Source organism: Buceros rhinoceros, unplaced genomic scaffold (genome assembly GCF_000710305.1).
Source record: "Buceros rhinoceros silvestris isolate BGI_N320 unplaced genomic scaffold, ASM71030v1 scaffold3746, whole genome shotgun sequence".
NCBI classification, from domain to species: domain Eukaryota; kingdom Metazoa; phylum Chordata; class Aves; order Bucerotiformes; family Bucerotidae; genus Buceros; species Buceros rhinoceros.
This window is the reverse complement of record NW_010419187.1, coordinates 84,660-104,848: the sequence shown is the minus strand read 5'-3', so window position 1 is coordinate 104,848 and position 20,189 is coordinate 84,660. Positions and strand designations below refer to the sequence as shown.

Below are 20,189 nucleotides of genomic sequence, written 5' to 3'. Positions count from 1 at the left end.
ATCACAGAGGAACAAATTATGTTTTTAACATAAGAACTGGGAGGGGGTTGGGGGAGCACGACTGGGCTTTTGGAGCTTGGTTTGCAGTAGGCTTTTGGGTCTAATTAAAAAAAAAAAAAATCCGTATTTGTTGTAATGGCAGTGTCATGGAACACTACTCTGTTGTACAGGGTTTCAGTTATAACCCCACTTGTGGAATATTGCTGTTTTCTTCAGAACAATGTTATTTACTTTTTTTCCAGTGGAAAATTTGAAATGAGTGAAGAGTGAGTACTGTATTAACTTTGTGCTTATTGGGTTAATGATAAAGGTACTCGGTTTTTTTGCATCTGCAGTTTGAAATAAGAGCCATTATAATCATAGAGGAGAGTGTAATGAACAACTGTGATGAGCTTAATTTCCTGGTAGTGATTTATTATTTCTTAAATCGTAAGGTTTTGGGTTTTTTTCCAAAGGTACTATGCTGCCGTTGCAATTTTTATTTAACCTCTTTTACACATGCGCTGGATTATAGCCTTTACCTGTATGAGTGCCAGCTGTTTGCTCCGTAGTACCTTTGCATCCTTTCTCTCACACAGCAAAGTGAGTAAATGAGGCAAAGAGGACAGCGAAGCTCTGGTACCGCAGTAGCTGTGCTGTGACCCTGAGAGCGGGTGGGATTGAGTTAGTTTGTCATTAAAAAGTCTTTGTCTTCCAGTGTGCTGCGGGGTAACATTTTTCATATCTGTAGTAACTCTTCAGCATTTGCTTTTGCAGTACTAATGTTCTTTCAACAAAGTAATTCTGTGTCTGATACTGTTATTTAGGCTCAGTATTACATTGCTTTACTGGAAGTAGCAGGTTGATGGCTGTACAGTGCTGTGGTTGCTTTTATACGTTTACAGGTTGGTTGCCTGTTGCTATGTAGCGTAATCTTGCAAACTTGTACTATTGGGTAGGCTTATTCCTGGGATACCTGAAAGTTTAGTTTTGTATAAGGAAGCAGCATGCAGATTCTCAAGTACTGGGAAATAGTGTAGCTCTAAGACAAATTCTGAATTTCCATCAAGGCTGGGGGTCTTCCACTAAAAAAGCATTTTAGAAAACTTCTAATGCTACTCAGTGGACTAAAGTTGCACTTACCAAGGTCCTCCCTGGAATATTTCTGCACTTCTCCCAATTTTGATAGTGCTATCAGGCCAGATATAAAGCTGTGGAAACAGATGAACTGTTGTATCCCTCAGAGCCATTAGATCAGGTGGGATAAGTACCACGTTTACTAGATGAGTCTTGCGTGAAGGTAGTACTAGTCTGTTCACAGCGTTATGATAGTAGCCACCTCTCAGAGTCAACGTTTGCCTGTTTCAGAGCCCTGTAAGGTCTTTTCCTGAGACATGTCTGCTGTGTGGCCAAGGGAGACCCTCCTGTTGAATCACAAGGTTCAGAGTGGCCCCCCCTTCTTCTTAGACTTCCTCTCAGGGAGAAGCCTAGGTGTGGCTAAATCCACCCTTAGTCCCAGACTTGGTCAGCGGTTTATGACTAAGGATTACATGTCTGTAACCACTTAGGGATTCAGTGTTTGCCTGTTTCGGTCCTGCCTATGGCTTTCAGTGAGTCAGATTCACAAAGTTGCGAAGATAGGTGATTTGTTAAGGTGACAGATATAACAAATCTGGAATTGTTGTTGATAAATACACGTAGTGCAAGAATCAAGCTTGAGTTAATACTTCCTGGGTAATATCTGACAGAGTTGGAGGCACAAGTCTTACCAAAGAGGTGTCCCTGCTTGGAGAGGAGAGAGATCCAGGCCTGTCAACTTGTCTGGGTAGTGGGAATTCACTTCCTCAAAATGGAGGATTCTAAAAACTAATTTTATACTTACTGATGAGGCAGGACAAGGTCATATTCAAAGTGCTGATTGGCTGCTAAAGGATATGTGTGGTTCCTGGCAGGGTAAGGTTGCTTTCATCCCAGCAGTCACAGTAATTGGTCCAGGTCGTAAAACTTCCAACATCTGTGATGTGTCTTGGCCAGATAAGCAAAGTGCTCATCCTCCTGCCCCTGCTCATTGGCAGGTAAAGGACAAGCCTGCTAATGAGCCTGTGTTCCTGTCCAAGGCTGGTACAAGATAAGCACACTCACTGGCAGGGCAAGCGGGGCAGTTTTCTCACTATGCGCATGAAAGGCCATGTAATACAGAAATTGAACTAATATTAAAAAATAGAGTTATTCCATATGGTGGATTGTGGGTCGTGTCTGACCACTAATATGTAGATAATGAATATATGGAAGCTTTCTTCTGGGGAAAATAACAGCTGCGGGTTGGGAGGTGGGGATCTTTTAGCAAGGAGAGCGTGCTGTCTGCTAGGCCAAAGAAGTGGATTTTATTACTAAAATGTGTCTTCAGAGAAGTCACAATGAAGTTGTTACTGTGAAGCTGTTTTATTCTTTGGAAATCCTCTGCATGAGGGTGTTCTAGGAGGGAGAGTAAATTACTGATCGCAGAATGGCAGAGGTTGGAAGGGACCTCTGGAGATCATCTAGTCCTACCCCCCTGCTAAAGCAGGTTCACCTTGAGCAGGCTGTATGGTATCGTGTCCAGGTGGGTTTTGAATATCTCCAGAGAAGGAGACTCCACAACCTCTCTGGGCAGCCTGTCTCGGTGCTCCATCACCCTCGAAGTAAAGAAGTTTCTTCCAGTGTTCAGATGGAACTTCCTGTGTTTTAGTTTGTGCCTGTTGACCCTTTTTCTGTCACTGGGCACCGCTGAAGAGACTGGCCCCATCCCCTTGACACCCACCCTTTAGATATTCATAAGATCCCCTCTCAGCCTTCTCCAGGCTAAATAGACCCAGGTGTCTCATCCTTTTCTCGTAAGAGAGATGCTTCAGTCCCCTAATCGCCTTTGTAGCCCTCACTGGACTCTTCAGTAAAAGAAAGTAATTCCTCATCGAACTAAATTCTTAAGCACTAATGTATGACTTTTCGTTTTATTTTTAAAATCCTAACCTCTTGAATTTATGTATGCATTCAGAAAATTATATCCAGTAATACTTCTGGAGAAAACAATATTGACTGACTTTATAAGGTTTTCTTATACATTGTTCTTTCATAACAGTGTAACTGGAGCCTTAACAGTGTTCAGATGACATCCAGTTGCTTGCTTGTGAGTGTTGATCTGCTTGAGGGTAGGGAGGCTCTACGGGGGAATTTGGGCGGATTGGATTGATGATATGAGTGGTAAGAGAAGGCCAAGTGCTGGGTCCTGTGCTTGGGTCATAACAAGCATCTGCAATGCTATAGGCTTGGGGAAGAGTGGCTGGAAAGCTGTACAGCTGAAAAGGACCTGTGGGTGTTGATCGACAGCAGGCTGAATATGAGCCAGCAGTGTGCCCAGGTGGCCAAGAAGGCCAACAGCATCCTGGCTTGTATCAGCAATAGTGTGGCCAGCAGGACCAGGACAGTGCTTATCTCCCTGTACTCAGCACTTGTGAGGCCACACCTTGAATACTGTGTCCGGTTTTGGGCCCTTCACTACAAGAAGGACATTGAGGTGCTGGAGCATGTCCAGAGAAGGGCAACAAAGCTGATGAAGGGTCTAGAGAGCAAGTCTTATGAGGAGCAGCTGAGGGACCTGGGATTCTTCAGCCTAGAGGAGTGGAGGCTGAGGGGAGACCTTATTGCTCTCTACAACTACCTGAAAGTAGGTTGTAGAAGGGTGGGTGTTAGTCTGTTCTCCCAATTAAAAAGTGATAGGACAAGAGAAAATGGCCTCAGGTTGCATGAGGGGATATTTAGTTTAGATATCAGGAAAAAATTCCTTACAGAGAGGGTTGTCAAGCACTGGAACAGGCTGCCTGGGGAAGTGGAGGAGTCCCCATGGAAGAAAAGAGCGACATCTGCTGTCTGCTAGTTCTCAGGAGCCTCTCCCAGTCATCAGAACCTTTCCAAGATAACTGAGAATAACCCGTGGAATAACCGAGATCACGCAGGGAAATGGTGGAGTCACCATCCCTGGAGGTCTTTAAAAGATGTGTAGATGTGGTGCTGAGGGACATGGTTTAGTGGTAGACTTGCCAGTGTTAGGTTAAGGGTTGGGCTCAATCTTCAACGTCTCTAATAATCTGACTGATTCTATGATTCTGTGCTAAAGCATTAATACATGCATTGCCCCTATTTTGTTGATAGGAATGGTTTCCTTTTTTATTAAACTACTGTTTATGAATTCTTTTCACACAGATGCCCTTTGCACACAGATTTTACATATTTACATTTACTACAATTATGTAGACTTCTCCAAACAAATGTAAGTTTCTATTCCTTTATCTTCATAGCTGCTAATTTGGAAAGCCTTAGTACAGTAACAAATTGCCATTCTGTAGTTAGTAAATATTGCTAGATCTTTCAACAGAAGCCTTCATGGATAGCAGAGGGTGAGGAATACCCGAATCTTTAGGCCATCAAACCCTGAGATGAGGGTTAGAGGCCATGTTAATTCTCCAGATGATCTTCTAATGCTAGGTAATATCTGTTCCAGCTATTTATTGCTATGAGTCTGTGAATATATGTTTAAGTGTGCTTCTTAAAGTTTGTATAGTACTTAAGCTAAACCTTAAGATATCCTTGTCAGTTTGTGTTAAAAGCAAACATACACTGGCTAAAATGTAAATATGTCAAGATGGTTAGAAGTTGTAGGTCTTGTCTGCATTTGTGTTTGCACTAGTGTGGATATTTCTGTTGTTTCAGATATGACTGATTTGATCGAAGATGGTTACTTTAATCTTCATTACACCATCCCTGATTTGGTGATGGTGTAGAGCGCCTGATGGTTTGTATTCTCATCTGTGGTATGTAGAGTGTTGGATTTTTTTAACACAGATAAACCATGTGAGGCTACCTTCTTAAAAACACCCTAACAGTATTGAATTGTTTTTCAATATTTCCTTATAGCTGTGGTTTTTAGGTTGCTTGTGCCTTGTTTTCTTGTTACCAGCCATTTGTGTCCTAAAGGCACATGAGACAGGATTTTTATCTCCAGCTGTTAATAGGGAAAGCCTAGTTAGCTTATTGGGTGAGGAGCTCTTTAGGATGATATGTTTGATCATAGTAAATGAAATAAGGTGCCATGTTTACTGAAAATCAGGTTTTGAGACTCTCTGACAGTTGTTTGTTAAAGCACTTTTTAAAATGACAACTTTTGACACTCTTGGAAAGAAAGCAATCAATTTCCATCGTATTTAAGTAATTGGTAATCGCAGTAAAGCCTGTATTGAACTGGCTAAAAATCTTTTGGCATTTAAGCTGTGAAGATTGTGCTTTTCCTAGCTTTTCTTGTGGTTTCTTCTGTTTTCCTTTACCCTTTTTGAATACTTTGCAAGAATCCTCAGACTGTGTTCTGCCTGCTGTTCTGTGTACAGTTTCTTGACGTTGCAGAGCTGCGTAATGGGATTTTAGGATGTAGTGTCCTTCAGGCTGTATTGTGTTTTGTGTGTTCTCCAAAGGTGTTCAATGGAATTTTAAGTTGAAGTTTAATCTCTTTGACTTTTCCTTGACTCATTTCTCCCAAAATTTAGATCAGATTATGCAGACATTGAGAGTTAGACTGAGAATTGAATACTACCTTGATGTGCTCATGGGTACCTTGGACCACAGAGAAGGCTGAAGCATTTTGTTTTAGTTTGGCGTTATGTATATTCTTGCTATTAATCTTCAGATACAATGAGCTGCATGAATCTAACCCAGAGGGGAACTTCTGACATATAATCAGTGCTTGCATTCAGAAGAGGAAGCGTTGATGGGTACTAGCAAGTTGAAGGGGCAAGAGCCTCCTTGGAATATTAACACTTTTCAGCATAGTAAAGGGTTTTTAATCTGAAATTGGTGAAGTACCCACATTGTGGTCGTTTGAGGAGTAGAATTTCAGGGTGTTTTGTCAGTGAATAGCAGGTATACTTGCTAACAGAGCACAAACTGTAAATGATTTCTAAGAGTGCACTGGTGCAGTCAGCATCTACGAAGTGTCAGGGTAAGTATACTCTAGTGAGGCATTTTAAACTAGAACATCTGGTATCACTTCATACCGTGAAACTAGTGTGCTGACAAAAGGAATTAATCTAAATGTGGAGGTGGCTTAAATGAGTTGAGCAGTGTTACACTTCAAGACTTGAAGGGGAAAATATAATTTCAAAACAGCCTTTTTCTTTTCCTATGTGCAAGGAGGAATAATGCGTTGCCCTCTACACTGCTGTCATTAATAGTCAAACTTCTCATTATTTTTTGTTCCTGTTATGTGCGTATCAAACTGGTCTCTTGTCTTATAATTATGTTTGCATAGCTATTGAAAACAGTAGATTGTGCTCTTGTGAAACCTGTTTGGCTGTGTTAATACCGAGGAAAAGAGTATTTCCATATCTCTTTCAAATAACTTACTACATTTTAATGAATAAAATGTTAACATCAGAAACAAATGAGATAATAAGCATTACCTTTGTGTCTTATTTAGATGTTAAATTGGACTCAGATACCTATGAGCAGGCAGGTGACAATTGCTGGCTTTGTTGCTGAGAGGATGCATTATGTCCTCTTGCACAGTGTTAAATATTCTCCTTTCATTTTCAGTGTACTGTAACAAAATCAGACCTCTGCAGCTGACCTGCAGCATGGTGTAGTTGAGGCAAGTATACAACAAGGTACAGCAGGCCATGAGTAGATAAAAACAGTGGGGACAGATAGTCAAAGGCCTATTTGTGGTATGTATAAAATGAAAATCTTTTATGCCCTATTTCATCTTAGGGCTTTTTCTTCCACCTTTTCGATAATTTTGAGAGACCTTTTAAGAAGAGGATCAAGACTTTTGTTTTTTGTCTAGTCTCTGAAGAAAGATAATGTATTTTCAGCTTATTCTTGCTATAGTATTTTTTTATTGATTTTTTTCAGAGACACATTTTTATATGATTACTCTGTGTGGTTTTTTCCCATATTTACACACATACTCAAAATATATTCTCAGTGACAGTGCAATTTTGAGCACACTATTCTTTCATATTTTTTTTATCTTAAATAATCATTAAGATTTCAGAGATGTGATATCTGTTTTAACAGCAACACTTAGCAGTTTGATTATGTTACCACATACCGTAATGATATCATCTTAATGAAAAGTAAATAAATTGTTCATGTAATAAATTGGAAAATTTCGGGCTTATAAGTATTCTTGTTAATATTTTGTAAGATTATTCAAAAATCTAAAATCAAGAGTGCAAACCAAAGAAAATTTAACTTATTTGGCTTTGATACTTTTTTTGTAACATGCATTCACAAGGTTATTTAGGAATAAGCGTGGGAGTATTCTTGAATGACTTGTTGGATACTTATTTCAGATAAACATTTTAATTAATTTCTTTTGGCTTAACCTAATTTTGAAGTTAATAGAGAGGCTTATTTACTCACTGAAGTTTGAAGATGCACCTGAATTTTGCTGTATGCATGCAGTAACAAGCTAATTCTCCTTTACAAATATTTGGTGTTTTATTGGAAAAGGAGGGCTAGGATGTTGCTTTGAGTGTATAAGGCTTGTCAGTCTTTGCCTGTGTTCTGCTTGCACATTGTATCCTCCTTTGCAGTCCTTCCCATTCCATGGAACGCCATATCTGTGCAATACATGTACCTACTAGTGTTAAGCAAGTGTCTTGCCCATTTGGTGTTTAGGATCTTAGCTGGAGGTGTAAGTCACTTCTCGTCAGTATTTCTTTTTTATGTGTATCTGAGAAAAATAAGCAATCTCATTGACAAAGTTCTTGAGTTTTGAGACTACATTTTTTTTAATCTCACTGTCACAGTGGCTGTTATTAGAAATGGAGCTCTTCTATAAGTGATTTTTACATGGCTGTGTTCAGATGGTGATACAAAGGCAAGTCTTATCTCTAATCTGAGAGATGAGGAAGCTGAAGCCTACGAGCAGTAACAGACTTTCACGTCTTTTCCTCAATTTTATACTTCAAATCAGCATGAAAACTGAGACTCAGTCCAGGCTTGGTTCTCTGGATCGCTCTACCTGTTACTAGGAGGATCTGTCTCTTCAAAGCAGCAGGAAAACTGAGACTCAGTCCAGGCTTGGTTCTCTGGATCGCTCTACCTGTTACTAGGAGGATCTGTCTCTGTTGCAGCTCCTTAGCACATAACCACACTTTTGCCAGAAAGGATAAGTGGTTGAATGTGGAAAAAATTGTTTTACAAAAGGTTGTAAATTATTAAAATGACATGGAAGTCATGTCCAGGAGGGATTTTACTGGTTACTTGGAAGCATCTGTTGAATGCATATGGAAGTCATGATTTCTAAGACACACCCTTAAACAGTATGTGTATTCCAGTTCTGTTACGCAGGGTAGGGTCTTTGAAAAATATCAGTAGTCTCAGATCAGCCCCCACTCCCTCCTCCCCATCTAGCTCTGCTCTATTTTACTAATTTTTAAAGGTCAAATAGATAAGGGTAACTGGCTTGCAGTTTTTCTTCAGTTCAAAATGGTGACAGTTTGGCACAATCTGATTTAAAAAATTGGCTGTTAAATAAAATTTGCTACTGCTGCTTTTGGCTGTCATCTTCAAATCTTTTTATAGCAAACTGCTACAAGTTGATGCTGAAGACAAAACCTTTTACTTGCAAATACTTTACTCGCTTAATGAGCACGGTGATTATTTGAGCAATGGCGATTTGCTAACACAGAACATATACTTCAACATACAGTTGATATGTAAGCTTAAGGCTCTGGTGTATTGGGTGGAAAATCTTGAAACTGTGCCTGCCTTTACTGCTTCTATATAATTTCCATATGTTGTGCTCTAAAAGAGTATATTCATCAGCTTTCGTTCTTGAAATGGTGGTTAGGTATTGAATTTGTTAAAAATACTAAATACAAATTGTATTGGAAATTTAAAAAAATTGTCTAAATTACTGAATGTTTTCAAGAGATTTGAGTTTGGTGAGATTTGTGAAATAGGAGAAATAATACCCTAAGCAGTGCTTGGGAAATGCTCCATCCTACTTGTAACTAACAGAATTTTGGATGTTAATCTCATTATGGTCCTATCCCTGCCTCCTAACTGTGTGCTAATAACATCTACTGCCCTGCTGCTTGCACGATTGAAATCCTGGGGCTGCCTTACAGAACTGTTTGGACAGGGAAGTGATTCTGCAGTGCCTGTGGCCTCGGTGGTTTCCATGGGAATGAGCATGAATCCACGTACTGTGAAATGTGTTATGAAACTTCGTATTGTAGAGAGGTGCATTATACCACTGTGTGAACAGGGCAATGGAGAATTTAAATGCACAAGTGTAATGGTGCATTTTTACTTAGGTTGAGGCAATATTCAAAGTGTGCTAATGGCTTGTGAACAGCCATGGAGACGGTAATTAACCTGAACTGTTGTGCAATCTAAAAAAAGAAGAAAACCCCATGAACGAAAATGTAGTAGGACAAAAATCAGGAAGAGATTGCTGTTTTTGGTAAAACACCCCCTGATTAACATTTCATGCTTTTCTATGTTTTATTAAACTTCACTTTTCTCCACTGTTTAATAACTGCAGTGCAGTTTGTGTTTAACTTCTTCCCTTTGCAAGAACAAGCAGCTTTCTTGGCTGTGAGTCAATAAATGACTTAAACAGATGTTTCATGGTACCTACAAGACATTAGCTGATTAACGTAAGTTCCTGACAGAGTCAAGGAAAACCACAGCCTATGAAAAACCAACAGGCCTCTAACCAAAACTCAGTAATCTCCCTTTCTAATGTATTTGTACAGAAACAGGCTTAGTGTCTGGAATACATCAGTTCTTCAGGCTGAATTCCACCTACCTGTTTATGTCAGTAGCAAAATCTTTTCATATTTGAGATATTTACAAATATTACTTCTAGATATAAACTAGGTTTGTTTCATGTTCTCTGTTTTTGTATAAAATGAGCTTTTTTTTTTTTAGTTTTATAATTTGGAGTAGTTGTTTTTTTTATAATTTGGAGTAGTTTTCTTCACAGGGTTGTTTGAGGTTGGTTTTTAGTTTTTTTAAATCCGTATAGCTTTTGAAGTGTCCCAGTACTAGGAGTGAGAAGCTAACCCATGTATAGCTGCTGGGTGTCCTTCCAGCAAATACACTGTATGTGTGAGTCCTGCGTGACACCACCTTTGCCGTAGGACTGGGACTGCTAGAAGGTGCAGGCAGGCTCTATTGCGCTCTACTTGTTAGACTCGGTTTCCCCCTTGCTTGAAGGGAAATTCTAGAGCAGTTTGGAAGTAGTTCTTAAAAGGAATAACAAAACAACTGAAAGAGTGGGCACTTAGGAGGTGTATGCAGCATTTCCTGGTGGTGGTTTAAGCTTTGTGTTCAGTTTGCATTGAACATGTCACCAAGATTCTGTAACTCTGTTACACAGAATATACGTGAGTTAAAAAGGAATGAAATACCCACTTTTTCTAGACTGAGCTCCAGGGTAAGGAAGGTACAGCTTTTCCAGCTGTGCCTCAAAGAGTGCGGGTAACCAGGGAATGTTGAGGAAGCAGTGATAAAATGCTTCTGGGCCTGACATTGAGCTTGGATTGTGCTTTGCGTCAGCTGCTTACTCAGTGGCAAGCTATATGCTGCGTAGCTTAATGCTTTGTACTGTTGGGAGAAAAATAAGGACAGGAAAGTGAGTTAGATGGCTCTAAGCACTTCATGAGGCAGGAGGTAATATGGAAAACCATTGAGATTTCTTCAGTTACAGGGTGATAGGGTTCCTAAACCAAGTAGAATTGACTGAAATACTGATGTTAAATCAATAATCTGTCACGATTTGGGTAGTTTTCTTCAGCCTAGCGTACATATCATGGAGCTGCACTCCTTTCTGAAGGTTACTGACTTTCCCTTTTGTACTGAAATTTTGAAGTTTTTGTGGGCTTCAAGCAGGTAATATTGATACCAACTGACATAATAAGTCACTCAAGGAACAAAGAGATTTGGATGCTTCTCATATGCTTCCTAATACTTGAAAGTATTAAAATAGCACAGAAGCAAGTCAGCTGCCTCCCCCCCACCAAGCCCTACAGTTCAAGATGGAATATTTGCCGTTCAATTTAACATGGATTTCAAAAATGGTTTGGTACTAAGGACCTTCATGAGACAAAACCAACAGAATCCTAAGATTCGTAATTTCTGCCTGAAAATATGTGTCATCCCTGCTTGAGGAACACCTCAGATCAGTATGTGTTGTTCGTAATAGTTGAATTCAGGCTTAGCTGCAGGAAACTTCCACTTTCATGTCAAAAAGAGATTTTGATATTTTCACGTGATTGAAATGGTATGAAATGGCATACATCACTCTATTATGCCTCCTATATAATTACTGCTTTTAAGCCCCAAATTTCTGTCAAGTTCAGAAAAAAGATTTTAACATCTGGTGTTTATTAGCTGTTGAGTGACATAAAATCTAAGCTTACTATTCTAAGAAATGTATTTTCAAAGGCTTTGTAAAGGTTGGTGTTAAGGCTCTAGCCAGTCAAGATAAAGGTAAAATATTGTGGGGCATTTGAGACCTTCTGTCTGAAGGTCGACTGTTATACCTGCTAGACAGAACAACAAGAGTTAAGACTTGTTACTTCTGAACTTGCTGTTCAGAGACAAATTTTTTTTTCAAGTTACCTTGGGTTTCAGGTCTACCAGTCCTGTCCTTTTGCCCTTAGATTTTGTACAGTATGTTCAGATTAAGTATCTTTCTGATTACTTAACAGGGAATTAAAATACTTTTTTTCCCTCTAACTGTCATAGTTAGGAATGAAGATACCTGTCAAAACAATTACTGGAAGATGTTGAAGGTCTTAATGGAAAACAATAATTTTTTCTCTTACTTTTCCTGATAAAATTGGCGTAACAGTTCTAAGAGCTTTTATATCAAAGGTAAGCATGAGGAAGAAAAGAATAAATGTTTAGACATCGATCACGTCAAATGGTCAAAAAACCAGCACGGTTGAGTAAGAGAATCTAGAAAAATTCAAAAATCTCTGCAGGTGATCTAGAGTATTTAAGTGAGATTAGGGTTTGATTGTCAGTAGAGATTGTAATATTTCGCAAAGTTAGTATAATGTAGAAAATTCAGGTTCACCTCATGGCGTGATTTTATTTGGTGGCAGTCTTGTGTCATGAAGTTTCATATCCAACACCTAAAAATTGAGGTTATCAACCTGTTTTGTGCTTGTGGTGCAGTATCTGTTAGACAGTGCTTTCTAGAACTTGTCTTTTGTAAGGATAAGCATTTATCTATATCCTGTTTAAAAAAACAACAACAAAAAAACCCCACACTCACCACAAAAAACCCATGCCCTCACCTAAATTATTAAAAACCATTCAGTTTCAACACAGTGCAGCTAATAGATTTGCTTTTGGTGTAGTCTGAGCTGGAAAACAGGCAGGGCCACTAAGTTAGTGTAATATTTGATGTGTAAAATTTGGATATTATTTGTTAAACCACAAAATGTTTTGGTTTGGGAGGGTCCTTAAGATTGTGTCATTCCAAACTCCCCATCATGGGCACGGACACCTTTCATTACACCTGGTTGCTGAAAGCCCCATCCAGCCTGGTCATGAACACTTCTAGGGATGGGGCATCCACAGCTTCTGCGCAGCCTGCTCCAGTGCCTCGCCACCCTCACAGTGAAGAACTTCTTCCTTGCATCAAATGTAAATCTACCCTTTTTCAGCTTAAAGCCATTGCCCCTTGTCCTATCACTACATGCTCTTGTAAAAAATCCCTCTCCAGCTTTCCTGTAGGCCCCCTCTTAAGTACTGGAAAGCTGATATAAGGTCCTCCTGGAACCTTCTCTTTTCCAGGCTGAACAACCCCAACACTGTCAGCCTGTCTTCACAGGAGAGATTCTCCAGCCCTCTGATTGTCTCCGTGGTCCTCCTCCACTCGCTCCAACATGTCCATATCTTTCTTATGTGGGGAATGGATGCAGTGCTCCAGGTGGTGACTCATGAGAGTGGAACAGAGGCGGGGAGTCATGTTCGTTGACCTGCTCGTCACTACTTTTTATGCGGCCCAGGATGCAGTTGGCTTTCTGGGCTCTGAGTGTGCGTTGCTGGGTCATACTGAGCTTCCTGTCAACCAGCAACCCCAAGTCCTCCCCAGGGCTGCTCTTGATCCACTCGTTGGCCGGCCTGCATTTGTGCTTCGGATTGACCTGACCCAGGTGCAGGACCTTGCACTTGGCCTTGTTTTGAACTTAGTGAGTTTTACATGGGCCCACCTCTCTAACCTCAAGGTCCCTCTGGACATCATCCCCTCCCTCCAGCATGTTGACCACATCACACGGATTGGTGTTGTCGGCAAAGTTGCTGAGGGTTTACTTGATCCCACTGTCTGTCATCGATGAAGGTATTAAACAGTGCCGGTCCCAATACTGACCCCTGCCTTGTTTTGAACTTAGTGAGTTTTACATGGGCCCACCTCTCTAACCTCAAGGTCCCTCTGGACATCATCCCCTCCCTCCAGCATGTTGACCACATCACACGGATTGGTGTTGTCGGCAAAGTTGCTGAGGGTTTACTTGATCCCACTGTCTGTCATCGATGAAGGTATTAAACAGTGCCGGTCCCAATACTGACCCCTGCGGAACACCACTCATCGCCACTTGGACATTGAGCTGTTGACCATCCAGTTGATTCCTTATTCACTGAGTGGTCCATCCATCAAATCCATGTCTCTCCAATTTTAGAGATGCGGCTGTCACGTGGGACAGCGTTGAATGCTTTGCATGAGTCCATTAAGCAGTTTAAGAATATTTAATGTAAAATAATATTAAATAGATTAACTGGCTTTTTCCAGAGGTGCCATATATGCCACTCATGCATGAGGTAGATGTCTTGATTCTAGGCATCCTTATATTTAGCACAATTCAACTCAATTGCTTAAGTCATCGTTAGTAGTGATAGTCGAGATCTATCCATTTGCAAAACTGCATTAACAGTTTTCCCTTGAACTTTGTCTGTGCTAGGAGTTTAAGTCAAAATGCTTATGCTGTAAAGCTTAAGTGTAAAAGTTCATGGTTTGAGTTTTAAGAATTGATACGCAGAAGGCTCAATATGTGATCCAAATGTATTAAACATGTATCAGATACTATTAGCAGTAGTAGCTTTCAAAACTCTTTTGCCAAGCTAAATGCTGCTCACAGTTTCACTAGTGTTAAATATTGAGAGGCTGTGGGTGTTGTGGCACATTCCACATTTGATGTCTGTTTGATGGTTGATAACAGTGTTAGTTACCCTCTACCTATCCTCTCTCCAGATGCTGGTGGTTGTACCAACAAAGCTTTCTTGGGTGGGAAAAAATGTTGTTACCTCACGTGTCCAGTGGGCTAACAGAAGCTCTCTCTGGTTTGATACCACATCTGTAAGGCACAGCACAGGTACCGGAAATCTGTTTTCAATGTAGTGACTTTCAGCTCTCTGGAACACAATAGTAAATGAATCTTCAGTTCTTTCAAGTGCCGCTGCCTCTTTTTAGAGAAATACAGAAATGTGCATCTTCACGTCCCTACAGCGGGTGCTTCCCAGCTGTCGGTTCATGTTGTAGGTATTTCTGTAATGAGATACAAATTTGTGAAATTAACTGAGTAGCCAAAGTTAAAATTTGGCATTATACTCCTACAGTTAAAATATGTATCTCTGAAGTTTTTGAGAGTTTCAGAGTTGTTCTTTTTTGTAGTACTAATTAATTCTTAATGTTTGAGCAGATGTTTTGAAGATTAGAATCACTGCTGAACTGCAGGCTTTTTCTTATTCTTTATGAGTTGAGGATTAATGGCTATTAAAATCTGACAAGTGGCTACTCCAAGTGATTAAATTGCTTTGGTATTTTGAACGCTAAATTTATGAGGTTGGGGGACTCTTGAGTTTTGTTTAGGAGTTACTTGTTTATCCTTTTTCTAAAGAGTGTGTACCTGAATGTTTCTTACATACAAATTGTATTTACTAAGTCAGGCTGCATGTGATTATTGACCTGTGTGTTCAGAGTCACCAGAACTTAGCAGTCTGGTTGGTTTGTTTGTTTTTTAAACAAGAAGTTGCCTTACTTGATACATTTTTCTACTTGAGTACCTAGCCTTTCCTGGTTGGGCAGCTGCGTTACTTAAATAACAGTATCAGCTGAAATTTGGTTTGGTTGCTGTTAATTTCATGTAGCAGTGGTATAGCAGTGAAGAGGCTAAGGGCATTTAAAGACAATTTTAGTTTGTACGAAGAGGCAATATCTCTTATTAGATGAATAGGTGGATGCGAACTGTAAATAGTGTTTGGAAGGTGAGTATTCAACAACAGATGAAAGATGGCTTATACTGGTATTCATTTAGATTTCTTTCGAATATTTTTTCTGTCACTTGGCAAAATTGATTTGTATTTCTTGGTGGTTGTGATACTTGCATTATTTATATTAACACTTCTTACATTTATTTTTAGACCAATAAAACCATTCTGATTCTGTTCTGATACTTCATAAACAGCACTGTTTTTTGGCAAGTTATCTCGATACACGTTACTGTTAATTTTTTGGGTGTCTGTGTGGTTTATTCAATACGAAGTATTGCTTCGCGCAGTCAAATCAGGAAATGTCACGGCATTGTCACTTTTATAGTGATCAGCTCTTCCTGATGTTTCTACACTAGCAAACAAATGGAAGTGATATTTTGAATGTTTGAAACTAGTCTTGTTATCACTAGAGAAATGGCTCTACTTTATACTTAAGGGTCTGTTTTTAGTACTGGAACACAAGTTCCAATGCGTGTTTGTCTCTTGGTCATATGGTAGTATTTTGATGGCAGGTTTTTCAATCCAAGTTTAAGAGCCTGCTGTACTAAAGACTTGTGTCTTATGTGCTGAATAAAACTCTCCAGAACAAAGATCGATGAAAACAAGTATTATGTGTTATTGCGTGCATTTCTCAGACTTGTTTGTTTATCTCCTTACAAATTATTTCAGTAGCTGATGTATTTTCCAGTGCAGTCATAAACCTGAACTTCTGCAGCTTGCTAACAGGTGTGAAATTTAGAGTAGTGAGTGCGTGACCTTCTCTGCTACCTTTCTTGGATTCCGTTAGGCCTAAATTGGGGTCTGTATCTCCCTGGATAATACCTGCTGTGGTCTTCAGACTGGAGATTGAAAACTTCAGACTTGTGTATTAACTGCACTGTGCATTGGTGTATTTGGTTAGCATTTAAGAGTTTTGGAGTCCTAGTTTTATCTCCTTGAAAAATCACTGATACTCTGTGACAGTCCGTGCTCGTTTCATTTGTGGCTGCTTTCTGTGCAATTATCGCCAGAAATGCTGCAATAAAATTGGCATTGTATGATAGTTGCTCCTGGAATGGAATCAAACAGAATTCATAGTAACAGGGACAGTCAGCCTGCATAGAAAACTCGAGAGCAAATGAGGAGAAAAATACTGGAAAAGATGAAGCGTACAAGATTGTAAAAAAGATGAGAATAGTTATTTACAGGCAGAGAGCATGCTGTGCTGTAATCTGTCCTGTTAGTTACGGATTCCTTGGCTATGGAAGACAGAGCTTATGGCAAATATATGATAACTTTTAGCTTTTCACTAAATGCAAGTTGAATATTGTTTATGTGCTGGCTCTGTGGTAGAAGACACCCATCTTCTACATCTTGAACTCGTGTTGGCTGTTCGGCTTTTGGCTCTGTTAAATTTTGTTTCACTGCCCGCTGATCTTAATTTCCTTACTGTTCTCCCGTGAAATACGATTTATATAACCAAGGTATCTCTTTGGTGCTCTCTGCTCTGTAGACCTGTTTTAACAAATTGGATAAAAAGGTATGGCTTTAAAGGACTTGAGAGACACATGCAGATGTGTATCGGGATAAAACGGTGTTACCTACCTCTGATAACCCCATGACTGAGAAGCTTCCATGCAAGTGTATCTGGGTGCAAGAGAAAGCATGAGTGATATTGTGAATAAACAAGGAATCAGTGGGTGTTAGTCCTGTTTGGTATTTATATCCAGCTTAGTTGGAAAAAGGTATTTCTTTTCCATTCCCCTCTCCAAGCAAGCCATATATGAAGCTCTTGTTTTTCCATGGTACCCCAAGAAGGCAATTTGTAAAAAATTTCTTTCTTTTAACCAATATTGTGGTGCTTTAATTCATTAATGGTGCTTTGGAAATTGTGACATAAAGTTCTGCTAAAGAACCAAGGATAAAGCTAGGGACAAATATATGTTCCTGATGGGCATGAGCTTAACTTTTTTTTTTTTTTCCCTCCCTTGTAGAGTGTTCACTAAATACCAGAATTTGCACAAAATCTGTTCTCAGGCTGGTTGAGCGGAATCTGTTAGACTAATGTCAGTTGGCAAACAGACTAAAGTAGTATTGCTTTAATGACAATGTAGTCACCTGGCATTTTCTGGTGCATTTTGGCTGGGTGGATTAGGGCTTAGTGAAAAATCACCCACTTATGCTGGACAATGTGTATGTTCTCTGAAGTCTGTGTTTGTGGTTAGTGTCTTATCTTGTTCTGGTTCTTGTTAAGCAAAAAATGTTATTTAAGTGTAAAGCATTTCTAGCAAATTATTTTTGAGTGGTTTTGTTCATACTGTTTTAATTTACAGTATCATCTCAAGAATTATTGTAAAGTTCAGATTTAGGGAAGGAAGTGATAATGATGAGTAATTTGTGGTTTTTTTTTATTATTCATTATTCTTAAATATCCTATGACTCACAGTTTACAAAATATAAATTAATCTGTTATCTGAAGTAAAACTGTAATAAGATATAATTTTGAAGATTAATGAAACAAATGTGATGCATTTTGTACCTTTAAAAATTTCCTTCCAGTTTCTGCGTACTTTCAAGGTGTTTTTTTAGTTTCTTGTGCAATGTTTCCCTCAGGAGGGAGCTTATTGCCCCTGCGAGATAGCTTTTAACAGTCACAGCAACAAGGTAGAGTAAAAAAGATCAATATTTCATTTTAGAAGGGTGCTTCAGAAAATTGGTTTAGAACTTCATTTTGACTGTTCATTTAATGGTCTTTTTTATTATCCTTTAATATTGGGATGGCTGCCTATTCTTCAGCCTGTATTAAAATTGCTGGTGTTTAAGCCAGTAGCTGACTTGGTTTGCAGGGCATAATTTGTGCAACACTTCAACAAATTTAAAATTCCAAATACGTAGTTTGAGTACCAAAGCCCCTATTTCATATTATGGTTTTTTGTTTTGTGTTCTAGGTTGTGTTAAAGATCATTAAACATTACCAAGAAGAGGGACAGGGGAATGAAGTGGTCCAAGGAGTGCTGCTGGGTCTTGTCGTGGATGACAGACTTGAAATCACAAATTGCTTCCCTTTCCCTCAGCATACAGAAGACGATGCCGACTTTGATGAAGGTAACGGTTACAGTTTTGCAAAACTTTAGATAAAAAAGGAAATTTGTAAGTGCGAAAAAAGGATTTTTTTTTTCCACAGTGACCAGAAGCTTGTATGTGATCAGAGAGTGTTTCTATTTGACTTATGAATGGATTACTCTTAATGCTATCCTGAATATCCAGCCAAAGTCTTGTCTGTATAACAAAAGTTATAGGAATAAACACTTTATTATACAGAGACACTTACTGTGGCTACAGAGGAAGTTACGTTAGCGTCCAGTCTATAATCCGTATAGACTTTAAAGATTTTTGTGAAAATGGCTGTGTGTGTGTGTGTGTGTATGTATGCATACATATACATGTGTACCTAGTCAGGCGTATAGATTGTCTCTCTGTGGATTTATTTGTATGTGTTGGTAGTCATCGAAAGCCTGGAAAGCAGAGCTTTATAAGTTTAAGAGGCTCTGGTTAACTTGAAATTGGGGTGATCTTTTTGCTTCTCCAAGTGGACTAGAAGAAGTGTCAATGTTTTCGGTCTTTCTCAGTGTTTCCTTGATGGTCCTAGTGATGTTTTGTAACTGCCACTACTGCCACTAAGTGAGTATAATTGGCTTGACACAAGATATAAAGTAAACTTGAAAGTCTTACATTTCTAATCTTGGTAATATGTGTGTGTGTGTGTTTAATGATACTAGTAGAAATGCTTCTCTGTTAGGGCTTAAAGAGAGAGAGTTTAACTTCAAGAGTAAAGAGACAATATAGTTAAGGTAGTTGTGGTTGGAAGCTTGATTCTATCTAAGTTTGATAATTCAGTTTGAGCAAGATTACTTTAAGTATAAACTGCTTTTTCCTGAAGATTAGATGTTATTAAATTAATATTTTATCCTATTACAAAAGAATCTTGAACCCTGCCTTTAAAACAGAGATAATTTTAAGAATTCTTTGCAACTTGGTAAGGTTTCTTAGCTGTTTATTGCTTCTGTTATGAGATTATACAATTTGCTATATGAAAATGAAAAGCAAAACACAAGGGAATCTCGGTTGTTCTACGTTAATGTGGTGCTTGAGTCCGAATTGTATTTTATTAAAGCCTGAAAGTTATTTTAAAGATTCCTTCTCTTCTGAAGCTCCTGAAAGGAGGAGAGTAATAATATAAATCTTTAATTGGAGTTTTTCCTGTACAAAATAGCTGAATTATTTCCACGTAGCTGATAGACAAGCAAGGAGTGAAATAAATTTCTTAGTTTCAGGGATGGATTTATCTCACAATATGATGCCTACTTTGCTGAAGCTGTAAGCTTGTGACCTTGTATGCAAGGTTCAGTTGTTCCTGCTTGGGAGAAACTTCATTCCAAGAAAGTGTCTCTTGTTTCCAGTCTTTTTCCCTTTTTAGCAAGAAGGCAATTATCCTGGCATTAAGTTAAGCACAAAAGGCAATGCTTGTGGAGCTTCCCTCACCTGGATTCCTTAGCTTGTTGATCCATTCCCATGCTGCAGGCACAGAAAGAAGAGCAGACTCCATCCAGAGTGGGAGGTGAACCTAGCACAGTGATGCTGATGCATGCCTCTAGCAGTGATAGGGAATTTTCAGCCAGGTCAGGAGAGCTCGCCTGTGCTGAAGGCTATACGGCAACCTCAAAAGCCATGTTGTACTGGTTTGTATCTTCCCTAGCCTCTGCTGTATGGGTCACACAGAGGTTCCCTCTGTCTTCTCAGTGAAACATAGTTAAATAGACTGATGATATAGATAGAAATGCACAGTGCTCATGTTCATTCTGCATTCCTGTCACTTAGGGCCTTTTCAGCACTTTGACTTAAGT

General features: G+C 39.2%; 1 protein-coding gene across 1 annotated transcript in view; it reads left to right on the top strand.

Annotated features, from left to right (window-relative positions):
• Positions 1-15,273: 15,273 nt before the first annotated feature.
• Positions 15,274-20,189, top strand: part of EIF3H (eukaryotic translation initiation factor 3, subunit H) — a 67,158-nt gene continuing 62,242 nt past the window's right edge. The window contains exons 1-2 of the mRNA XM_010138800.1: positions 15,274-15,300; positions 18,234-18,390. Coding sequence (XP_010137102.1) covers positions 15,274-15,300; positions 18,234-18,390 — 184 coding nt within the window. The remainder of the gene's footprint in view (positions 15,301-18,233; positions 18,391-20,189) is intronic.